The following is a 12,322-nucleotide window of genomic DNA, read 5'->3' on the forward strand; positions in this document are numbered from 1 at the left end:
TTTATCAGATACAAAGGAGAAAATTCTCTGTCTTTCTTCCAGCACTCAGTCTTGATCATGCAAAACAAATAGGCATCAGTTAAGTAAAACTAATGATGTGCCAAATCAAGATAAGATGTTCTAGAAGCAGAATTTCTCAAGAAAACAGTGTATGGATTATTTCAAAAACATATTCTTTAAATATAATAAACCAGATGTTAATACTGTTAAAACTTAAATGCAAAGACAATAAAAGGAGAGGCTAAGCAGAAACAAGGTAAGAACTGAGGAAGCATGAGACAAGTTATAGGAATTCTCTCTGTCTTCAATCAAGGTTATGAACAAGTCACTATATCCCATATCTACAATAATTTGGGTTCTTACTCAGATATATTGAAAATAAAATTTTAAACCACAGTCCTCATATAAGAAGAATGGGCTTATTCATTACTACTGAACACAGCACCTGGAACTGCTGATAAAATGGCTGAGTTTGCTCTATAAGATTTCCGGTTATGACCTGCTAGTAAGTATTTTATTATTGTAATACTATATGTGCAGAAAAGGGGGGAAAATAAAAATCCATTATAGCTCAGCATATGCAAACACACAATCAGTGCTCAGCTTGGATAAGTAAGGTAATCAGGAAACAATGATAAATTGCTAGGATGTTCAGTCTGGCCTGTGTAAGGATGAAAATAAAGCAGCTACTTAGTCTGAAAACTGAGCTGCTTACTAAATTAATTGGGAGTTGTACATGTTCAAAGTGATGCTAGATAGAGTCAGAATATTTAACATTACCTTGCTGATAAAATAATGAATGTTGATGAAATTGGGACATTCATTCAAATGAATAACAAAGCCAGCTTAGGAAAGGAAGATACTCCACCAGACAGTGAGAAACATAAACAAAAGTAGTTTAGAAGATGCCTGCAGAAATATATATACGAGGTCAGAAAATGTAAAGATTACATATTCATTGAAGGACAAAGGGAAACTTGTTGTTTTTGTGCAAAAATTTATCAATGGCTATTTAGATGTGTAAACCTATTGCATGGGGTTTTATTGTTGTTTCTGTTTGGTTTTATTCCTTGAGAATGCCTCCAAAGATAGAACTACATCCTTTAACTAAGATAGAAGATAAAGCAGGTCAAATGTTTAGGGAATGCAGATCTGTCTACCAACACATGCTGTTACTGACTCTGAATTTGTTCCAGTCTGTAATCATCTCAAAATCAGATCATCTGCATATTCCAGAACAGAGACTTGCAGACCAGCCATTCAGGCAGTTTGGCTGGTGCCAACCTCATTTCATGTGGTCGGTTCATGAACGTCTTTTAATCTCCACATGAAGGAAATTAAAAATGTTGAGGCAAACTTAAGCTGAGCTTCTCACTACTCTGAACAGATCACAGGTCAGAAAAGGCAACTCTAATTGAAAGCAATTTTTTGCAAGAGTTTTCTCTCTCCTTAGTTGTCCACAAAGAAGCCAGATCCAAGCTATTGAGAATGGTCTTCATGACCAGAAATATTTGTTTTTACAGGTTATGAAAGGGTAGGTTATTTTCCAAGCCCCCAGTAAGTTTCCAAACTTTGTATGAATAAAAGAAAAGGATAAAGGTTTACTAAAGAGCATTTTACTGCCATGGATGTTTTTATTGTGTACTGAAATAGCTGACATAATGAACTGGCTTTGAATCACCAATGTACAGTTTCTTCTTTGTTTTGAAGGAAAAAAAAAACAACTAAAACTTTTCTATACAGGAAATAGTTAAAAGATTCATGCTTTAAGGGAATAATTAAACAAATAAGCTTTAATGTAAGTGTTGAAAGATAAACATAAATCATAACATTTGGAGGCAAAGCAGACCTTCTAAAGCAATGTGTTAGTTTAATACACAAAAATTTAAAAACAGAAAACAGGACATTGAAGGAAACATCCTGACTGATAAACATATGATGATCACTAAAGAATTATTTTGAAAGGGTAGTCACTTGTTCTAGCCAAACTCTGTTAAATATAATAAATAACTGCTTTCAAAACTTCATAACCTAACTATATTTAGATTACTATTAAGTAAATTGTGTTGCTGTTTTCCAGAGCTAAACATCTCAGCCTACATAATCCATGAAGACTGCTAAATTTTCCAACAAGTAAGGATTACAGATAAAGACTTGTTAAAAAATCATATAATTGATGTGAATATCCCCCTTTATCTATTTAAGCTATTGGTGATTAGATTTTTAGAAAAGTTTACTATAAATATTAAAATGAAATAATTAATATGTCAACTAGACTCTCAAAGAAATGTATAAAATTGATTTGAAATAATTTGCTCTCCATCAAAGTATATTTGGTTTTGTATAAACTCAGTGCTATCTTTCATGAAGTTAAAATACTTTTCCTAATTATTTCCCCAATTTTGTCCAAAAAAATAAAGATGGGGAGTCTACACATTATTTTTTCCTCCCTTTTAAACATCAAGATTCCTTCATATTCCCCTCGAGCTGTAGTTCTACAGCTTTGACATTACACAGACAATTTCTAATGGATGAGAGTTCAGACATTATGGAAAGCTTGTGCTAGGACAGGTAATTTATATATCATGATTTTCAACTCCCTCAATCTTCTTTCCATAAAATATTTAAAGGTTCCCTATTTACAGACCTGCCTTTAGACAGTTCCAGGGTTCATAGGATGACTGGCTTATAAACATCCTGGCATGATTGATCTCATTATAAAATTTGAATTTGTTTACAATACAATGTTTGTTTACAATGTTTAAATTTACAGTAAAGCACCCAATAAAGAGGTAGCTACTACCTTGAGGACTTTAGCACCTGAGAACTGGAAAATTTTGCATGGGGCTTATGCTTATATGTTGAGACATGACAATTTTCTGCTATGCTGAAGGATTCAAATACTTAGATTTGAATTTAGAAAGATATGTATTTTGGTATATTGTGTTCAAACTAAATCAGAAAAGATACAAAGTTTTAGAATCAAATGCATCAGATTCTACAGTGATATTCTGCATAATTTCTGCAGAAATTTAGGCATTTTGTCTGCCAGCAGAAGCTTGAAGAGTATAAGAAAAGCTGTATTATTTCTTTAAGATGCCCTGAGAAATTTAGAAATTAAATCTAGCCAGAAAAGTCTTCACTGTAAGTTCCTTCATTCTCCTGGGATTAGTAAGAAACTGAAAGGTGTTGCTTAAAGCTCATTAAATGTAACAGCTGTTATTACAACCAACTAATAAAAATTTTTGATAACAAAATCACTCTGACATTTAGTTATGAACTTATTTCATGATCATGTATCTACAAGTAGACCTAGTGTTTTATGAAGGATGTTACTTTGCATTTATGGAAGACTCTTCTGAACAGCAAGTGAAATGGCACATATCTGTGATGCAGTTTAAGTATAACATATTTCATAATTTATGATACAATCCAGTGTTTAATAACTTCAAGAACACTGTCTTAACAGAAATTCAGATTCATTATTAATTATCATGAAACTGTAGTTCTATCCTTGGGCCTTCCTGTATTCCAGTATATTTTAGTTATTAATAATTTTGTTTATCAAATGATTTTCAGTGTAATGCTAATTTTGCCACGCAAAAGGCAGATAAATTTATTTGCATAGATTTCACTTTCATCAAAAATACAATTTACAGTAAAGATGGTAGGACCAACATTGTACCGCAGTCCTGCATGATGGGCTGTGGAGTAATAGGGCTAAAACAGTTGCTATTTTAGTCAAAAAAATATACTGAAGAAATGGTTAGAAGTAAAGTGTGTCTCTAGTGAGACCATTGTACTAGTTCTAGAAATGCCAGTGATGTATTTAGGAGTGGATGTCTGCTACAGGATTTTTAAAATGTTATTAAAGTGAAAAAAAGCTATAGGAGGTGATGTTATTACGGAGTCCTGCTTATTAAATAGCAATTAATAGGAGAAAATAATATTTTAAATATTTATTTTTATTTTTTGTTCAGTCATGGAAAATAGATGTGAACTAGGTAGTCACAGGCTAAATGGCTTCCAATGGAAAGGTAAAAAAAATAAATAATTTTGACATAATTTTGGCAAATTTTTGACATATGAAGTATGCACAGTGTAGAAAAAAATTAACAGTTTGGGATAGCAAATTTACTACTTGAAGACTTGACTCTGAAGGAGTTTTGCAGTCTCTATGAGAAAAAACGTATCCCAGTAGAAAAACAAAAAGCATGCAAACCCTTTTGTCATAGTTACAAGTAATTAAATCAACCTGACCAGAAGGACTGTTGCATTATACAACTGGTCTGCAAAATACAAGAAAAAATAAACTTAGGTGTGCAAATCCATTCCCAGTTCATGTTTTTCTTGTTAATGTAATGTGTAATCCCTCAAACAGGGGGTTTCTTTGTTTGCTTTCTTTTTTTTTTTTCTTTTTCCTTTTTCAGATGCTCAGAATATAGAATTCAATTTACTCAGTAGCAGATACTTGGTATTGCAACCCAGGAAAAACAAGCATTGAGAAAATAATTAAATAATTCTTCATCATACCTTTAAAGCCAAATTAAACTAGGAGTTTTCTAGGAACTTTGATATGACAGTTTGGAAATTAGCAATTATTAAATTCATATATTCATAAACTAATACATATAGATCCATGCAAAAACATTCTATTTAATTTAAAATAAAATGTGTGGGTGTTAAGAGCACACATTTGCTATATTTAAGTAAAGAAAACTAAATGGCAATTATTTAAATGGATTAGAACCCTCTCAAAATATAAAAACTACAATGCATTCTTTTTATCAAATGTGTTCAATACTGTCTTTTTCCTACTGATTTTTATCTGTTGGATAAAGACAGTAATGCTATTATAGCATAAATGCTGCAAATTTCTCTTATTTAGTCATTGATAATTTATCAAATTTGTAATTTTGGTTTGTTTTTGGTGACCAGGATTCACATGATTACTTAACCCTCTAAAAGCAGCAGCCAAAATATCTTGTTAACCACAAGCTTTCATTATGCAGGAAGAAAAAATTAGCATACACAACAAAAATGAGATGGTTAAGGTAGATGGGATTAATTAATCTGTTATATTTCCATTATCCAAACAGTACTGAAAAGCTGTACATGAAGAGTAGCCATCTAGCCTGGAATTTTCCTTCAAATTTATCTAAATTCCTACACCACCAGTATATGACATTATATTATATTATTCCATCAACCATGTTTAAATTTACTGAAAAGTGGACTATGTCCTTTCATTAAAACTTTATAGTTATCAATCACAAACTTTATACACAAGTTGAAATCAATCAATGCCTTATTTTTTTACACAAGTTTTATCTTCTGTTTGCTGAAATCTGAGCCTTTTATTTTTTTATTCCCTTAATTGTTTGTGAATACAATTACAGTTATACAAGTAGTTGTTTTTTAAAGAAAGACTTTTTTTTTCTTTTAAAGAATTCAGTTTGCAGTATTTAGTCCCTAATATTAAAGCCTATAAAGATGCTACTAATTATTTGGAGTGAACTTTGTAATGAACAATCTTCATTGACAGTACATGAATTTTAACCTTACATTAATTATCAAGTTCCATACATTAAAATTGCAAATTTAAGTAGATATATCCTGTCCTGGAAGAAACAACATGACAGCAAATTTCCAAGGAAAATTGTTGAAGTTGTGTACTTACACATACAACACTGTTCTGGTATCACCAACTTTCCCAGCATCTCCAACAGTAAGAGTATCATAGCCTCTTTCCAGTTCAAACTCTTCAAAAGCAAGCTTTATGACCTATTAAAATTAAATAACTCAGTTACTTCAAAACATGTTATCTAACCTGTTCCATTCTTGAATTATTTGACTACTATAAAACAAATAATGACACAATAATTATTTTTGAAAGATATCTAGAAAGAGCACAAGTGCAGAAACTTCTGTGTTTCTCATGCATACTTACTTAGGAGCAAGTCATTGCCATAATGCTTCAGAAGTATCACATACTAAGATATAAAGATGCCAGTCACCACTAACTGGTAATAATTGTTCATTATTGAAGAAATCAATTTTCTTTTTTTTAAACTGTACTAGCTATATAAAAATTGTCTAGCTAGTATTGGAAGTACATTAAAACATTCTTATCTGTTGGATTATACAATAACAAGGTAGAAAATGTGAACTATGAATTCATAAAAAGATGGAGGAGGCTGGTTCGCAGAAATTCAAAAGCATAAATTACTAAATTAAACTGTGATTCCACATAATGTGTAGTCATGAATTGCCAAGAAAATTTCAAATGTATCTCTCAGAATTCTTTGAAAAGTTATTTACAAAACTGTATTTTTTAAAGATAAAATAAAGCACAAAAATTGACTTAGTTTCTATAAAAGAACAATTCTAAGGCAAACAATTTTACAGTTCAGTATTGGCAAGTAGCTGCAGCTGATATATATGTACACATATATCAGGACATTGTACCTTTTTTTAATTTGATACAAACAACTTGACACAAAAGTGCAGACAGTCAGTGATTTTCCACAAAATTATTAATTTTATCTTTATACTAACTTTTGGAGATATTCCTGGATAAACTCTCAGACATCAGCCATTGCATGTGATGCAGTTAATTTTAATTCGGTTTTGTGAGTAGAAACAATATTTGGGTCAGATTTGAGCTTTCCACACAAGCCTTATGCTCCTTTTTTGGAAGAAACACGTGAAAAAACTATGTTTTCCATCCACTTAAGTTTATTGCAATGTGATCATCAAAACAGAATGGATCCCAATCAAATTTTAGCCCTGTAAAAAAGCATAATTCAAGCTAAGCTAGTTGTTTAAACTTTCTCAGTATTAAAAAAGAAAGCTAGCCACCTTATTTCTGAGTTGGAATTGGAGAAGTCTAGTACAATGAACTGTAGAGAGGAACTTACGCCACTAGATTGAGTGATATTTACATTGTACTATGTTGCTTTTGTTTCTAACCCAAAGAAAAGCCTACAGCCAGAGAAAGTCCACAGCCTTTCCCTCATCGACTAGGGAGGGTCATCTAAAAGGAGATCAGATTGGATCTGCCTTGCTTAAAGCCCTGCTGGTGGGGTGTCACGCCTTGGTTGTCCATTGTTGCAATAATCATATGATTTTCAGGCAATATGCTTCAGATAAAACAATATACCTTTTCATCTTCTCCTGATGTACCTTCTAGTATTCCTATATTATGTCAGTGGTTAGCATGCAAAATTTCATTATTAAATCAAGATTTATAAAACCAAAATGAAGCAAAAAATATGTAGAAGCACAAAAAGAGAGTTGTTTCTGGCAAGAAAAATAACTGCAAGAAGTTTTAATGCAATTATTATTTCATATGGAGGAGGAAACTTGATGGAATATTTCATGAAAATATATGGTAATGTATTATTTAAATAATACATTTGGTTCAACTCCAAATAGCACATTTGGTTAGACTCACAAATTCTTTTACACAACAATTTAAAAACAAATATGAATGTTCACCTCTTTAATACTAAAATAAGTTAGAAAAAATTATAATTGGATATAAACCATAAATGAAAGTTTTAAGCTTCTGGCTAAGCATACAGGAAATGTGACAAGAAAAATTCCTTTATGGGAGATACATTGTGAAGATATATTACACACTATTAGACAAAATCTTGTTATCTTCATTTCCATGATAATTGTTATTCTATGCTAACACATAAAATCTTTTGGAAAGACCTTCAAATGGTTGAGGCTTAAGAGGACTAACTTGAATTCCTTCAATCTGACTCATAGAGACTGAATTTTACATAAACAATAAGCACCCAATCTACTCATTGCTCTTTTCATAGTCAGTGGACAGAAAATGGCACTTCTCTGTCATAAAATTTCCTGAGTTGGAAAGAACCCACAAAGATCATTGAGTACAGTTCCTGGCCCTGCACAAGACAGCCCCAAGAGTCACGCCATGTGCCTGAGGCTTGGCGCTGTGAGCACTTCCTGCAGGGCCTGTTCCAGTGCCCAACCTCCCTCTGGGTGAAGAACCTTTTCCTGATACCCAACCTAAACCTCCCCTGACACAGCTTCAGGCCATTCCGTCGGGTCCTGTCACTGGTGACCGCAGAGAAGAGATCAGGCTCTGCCCCTCCTCCTCCCCTCACAAGAAGCTGTAACTGCAGCGAGCTCTCCCCTCAGTCTCCTCCAGGCTGAACAGACCAAGTGCCCTCAGCAGCTCCTCACACAGCTTCCCCTCAAGGCCCTTCACCATCTTTGTTCCCCTCCTTTGGATGCTCTCTAAAAGTTTAACGTCCTTTTAATATTTCAGTGTCCAAAATTGCCCCCAGCACCTAAGGTGAGGCTGCCCCAGTGCAGAGCAGAGAGACAATCCCCCGCCTTGCCTGTTTGGCGATGCTGTCCCTGATCCCCCCCAGGACAGGGTTGGCCCTCCTGGCTGCCAGGGCACTGCTCACTTATATTCAGCTTGCTATTGACCAGGTCCCCCAGGTCCATTTCCACAGCTCTGATTCCAGTTTCTCATCTCTACATACAATCAGGATTGCTCCATCCCAGGTGTAGAATCCAGCACTTTGCCTTCTTATAGCAAATTGGACTTTCTATGGCTGGTGATTGTCCAGTACTATAATTTATTGAGGTCTGTCAACAGCTCCTCCCAGTTTTGTATTATCTGCAATCCTGCTCAACATTTGTTCCAGTCCTGCATCCCAGTCATTTATGACAATGTGAGAGAGAACTGGGCTGAGGATGGGGCCCTGTGGAACCCCAATATTCCCTAGTCTGGTGTCACCCCAGTCACTCTCACCCTTTGTGTCCAAACCATGAGCCAGTTGCTCACCCATCAAATGATGTGTTTATGCAGCTGAGTTCTGGATATTTTGTCCAGAAGGATCCTGTGAGACACAGTATTAAAAAATTTACTGAAATCCAAAAAGATCACATCAACTGGGTTCCCTTTTATCAACTAGGTGGATTACCCTATCATAAAAGGAAATTAAGTATGTCAAGCAGGACTTTTCCCTCATGAATAACTTCTTACTGTGACCACTGACTGTGTTGTCCTTCAGGTGTTTTTCAATAATTCCCAGAATAATTTTCTCCAAAATTTTACCAAGCACTCGTGAGATCAACACAAGTCATATTACCTATCTTATGGTGGAGCAAACTACCTCTTAGAATTACTGTTTCTAATGATAATATGGGAGTTTTGATGACTATGGAAAACTAATACTTACCCATATTTATTTGATTAAAATTTGTGTGTAGATAAAGCTTTCAATCATCAGAAGAATTTTAAAGATTTGTTAGATGGCAGACTGAAGAATGTAAGACAGTTTTGTATGGATATAGATATGAGTACAGTATAGGAAAAACTTATGAGGAGTCAATAATATCACAATAAAACACAATATACTACATATGTGGTTAAATGATATTGATTTATATACCAAGGGAGGAAAAAGCAGCTCTGAGGTGCTTATCCAGATTCAATTTTGTTTTGCAATTTAAAATTCCAGTAATACTAATTTGACCATCACCATTTACATATGCTCTAATATGATCAGATTAAATGAAGAAAATAATTAATTTTCATTTAGAAAAACTGGAAACACAAAAATTGCTTCCAAACATATTATGTTTATTTCTGGATGATCAGTTACATTCTTCTCACAGAAGAATGATCCTATTTGCTTTCTGAAAGGTATGAGACAAAATTCCCTTATAAGCAATTCAGAATGATTACTTCTTATTAGATAAATAGACTGTGAAAACAGAAAACAAGAAAAAGCTTAAAAATATGGCACCTAAGGAGGTTCTGATACAAAAGTTCTGTAAGTGAATTTGTCATAATTAGTTTTTCATTTGAAACATTTTCCTTTATGCTAGATACTCCCATATTTTATATTTCTGCTGGCATAATTGCTGTTGCAAGCGAGGGATAAAAGCAGCACCAGAGTGGTAGGAAATGCCTGTATGGACATTCTGTTTAGAGGAAGCAATAGGGCACATGGCAGTGCTACATCTCCAAAACACCTAGGTGTGCATGTTCTTTTCACTATCAAAAAGACCTATTTTACTATTACTTATATATGTTATTAATGTATGTATTAAGTAAAAAGAAAGTATTAAGCAAGAGCAATGAATTTTTTTTCTAGGATGCAAGAAGAAATGAAAACTCTGCATAAGATATCCATTATATTTACAAGCAGATCAAGTCAACAACTTCAAAACAGAATCAATGTGTTAACAGAAGTGTATGTTATCCCCCCCAAAAAATGAAAACAAACAAAAAAACCAAAAAAACCCAAACAAAGAACACAAAAAATAACCCCAAAAACCAAAAACCCAAAGAAAAATAAACAAAAAACCCCAAAGCAAACAAACCAAGAAAAACAAACAAAAAATCCCCACAAAAGACAAACCCAAACCAAGAAAAGAAAAAAAACAAACCTCAAAAACAAACAAATAAACCAACCCACAATAAAAAGAAAAAAAAAAAGAACCTCCAAGACCTGCTTGAAGGAACATCTCTTAAAGATGAGAAAATACAGTGAGACAATTTGTTGCCTGAGTAAAACTAAAGTACCATACATTAAAATCAGAAAATAAAAGACCTGAGCATCCATGATTAGAAATTTTAAAATAATAAAATGAAAACATGTTAGTTATAAAGTCTTTTTATAAAACCTGTTTGCAACGGTCATATGTTATTCCATTTCATTTACAATTGCAACAGTACTCAATGTAACAGTATTTTCCTTCAAATGTAACAAAGTTTTCCTAGTTTGCATTTTTCTCCCTGCTGTAATGTTAATATTGAAAGTAACATAAATATTCAATTATTTTTTTTCTGTAGACACAAACATGGAAATACTGCTAGAGTCTTTCAGATTCCTAAATATTTTTTTTTTAATTTTTAGAAGAATAGACCCAGATTCTGAAAGAAGAGCTTTAAACCAAGGTGTGGAGCACCAATTACACTTAAAGAACACCATAATATAGAAAGCAATTTCAAAAGATGTTGCCAGTATTAGAGAACACATAGAAGAATGGTTTTTTGAGAAAACTCTCAAAGCTCCACTCTTTCCCTAGCCCACCCCTCCTACAGTGATATCTCTTGAATTTTTAAGTGGCAATGCAATTATGGCCAAAATCTAGAGGAAGAGGAAACATAAAAAAATGACTATACACAGTAATAAAACTAGGTAACTCTAATGCATAAATTTTATGGGTGATTTATTGTGAAAGGTGGCATAATTTTTTTTCATATTCCTTTGTAAATAAATTTATTAATTTTCCCTCAAAGCCCATAAAAAAGGTAAAATATTTATCCCAGCCATAATATTCATAATTTGGCATGGGTAAAGCTACAATTAATAAGATGCAAAATTAATAACTTGTAACTACCAGGTTGAAATAGGCTACAACCAGACAAAATAAAATTGATGCAATACAAGGGCCTGTCCTGTAAAATTTTAATACCTCTAGTGTTTGTTGAATAACTACAAATTTATTGAAAACATTTAGATTATTCTGTTCATTATTTTAAAGAAATGTTGAGGGCTTTTGGTACTACCATAATCCAACAACTGCAGTTATTTTAAAAGCAATTATAAAAAGAAATTTGCTTATTTTTCAGAATTAACATTATAATTTATATTCCTCATTCTCAGGAATTAATTTTCCTTTTAGCCTCCACTAATGACTTGAAAATTAACCTAATAACTACACCTGGTAGAAATTAAACAAAGATAAGAAGGAAATAACAATAATAATATATCACATAATAGTAATTTCTTTGGAAGAAAAGAATAAGAACAATCTTAAGAAAAACCAGCTCATTTTGTTTACGTAGTAAAAGTTATGAAGTGATTTGACACTAATCTTAGACTACTCCAATAAGGAAGAACATTCTGATATACAGGACAAAAAAGATGGACACACAGTGGCTGGAAGCTAAATCTATAAAAAACAGAGAATTAATTGCAGAAATGAGAATAATAAAATTCTTGATACTAGGAAGTGCCATTTTTAGTGGTAGCTGTTGATTATGTAAAATATATCTATAACTAATCAGCTACTTAATGAATTTAAATACTACCACAGTAAGGGAATGAACACATTTTTAGTCACAGTTTTGTTTCTTCTGTAGAGGGAGACATTAAAAAAATCCCATAATGATGATTTCAGAGTTAACATAGCTGCCGCAATCTGTTACTCAGTCAGAGAAGCAGCTTGTTGCCAAGTTAGATTTTAATCTTCAGCTATAGTGCCTAAACATCATGTTGAATTTCACTTTGCTGTCTTAATCATTGAAACATTT

At 32.8% G+C, this 12,322-nt stretch overlaps 1 protein-coding gene across 1 annotated transcript in view; it reads right to left on the reverse strand.

Moving 5' to 3' along the window:
• CSMD1 (CUB and Sushi multiple domains 1) overlaps positions 1-12,322 on the reverse strand; it is a 1,071,386-nt gene that overhangs the window by 275,691 nt on the left and 783,373 nt on the right. Inside the window, exon 11 of the mRNA XM_041420500.1 lies at positions 5,681-5,784. Within this exon, the coding sequence (XP_041276434.1) occupies positions 5,681-5,784 (104 nt within the window). The remainder of the gene's footprint in view (positions 1-5,680; positions 5,785-12,322) is intronic.

Source organism: Onychostruthus taczanowskii, unplaced genomic scaffold (assembly GCF_017590055.1).
Source record: "Onychostruthus taczanowskii isolate IOZ18803 unplaced genomic scaffold, ASM1759005v1 scaffold11, whole genome shotgun sequence".
NCBI classification, from domain to species: Eukaryota; Metazoa; Chordata; class Aves; order Passeriformes; family Passeridae; genus Onychostruthus; species Onychostruthus taczanowskii.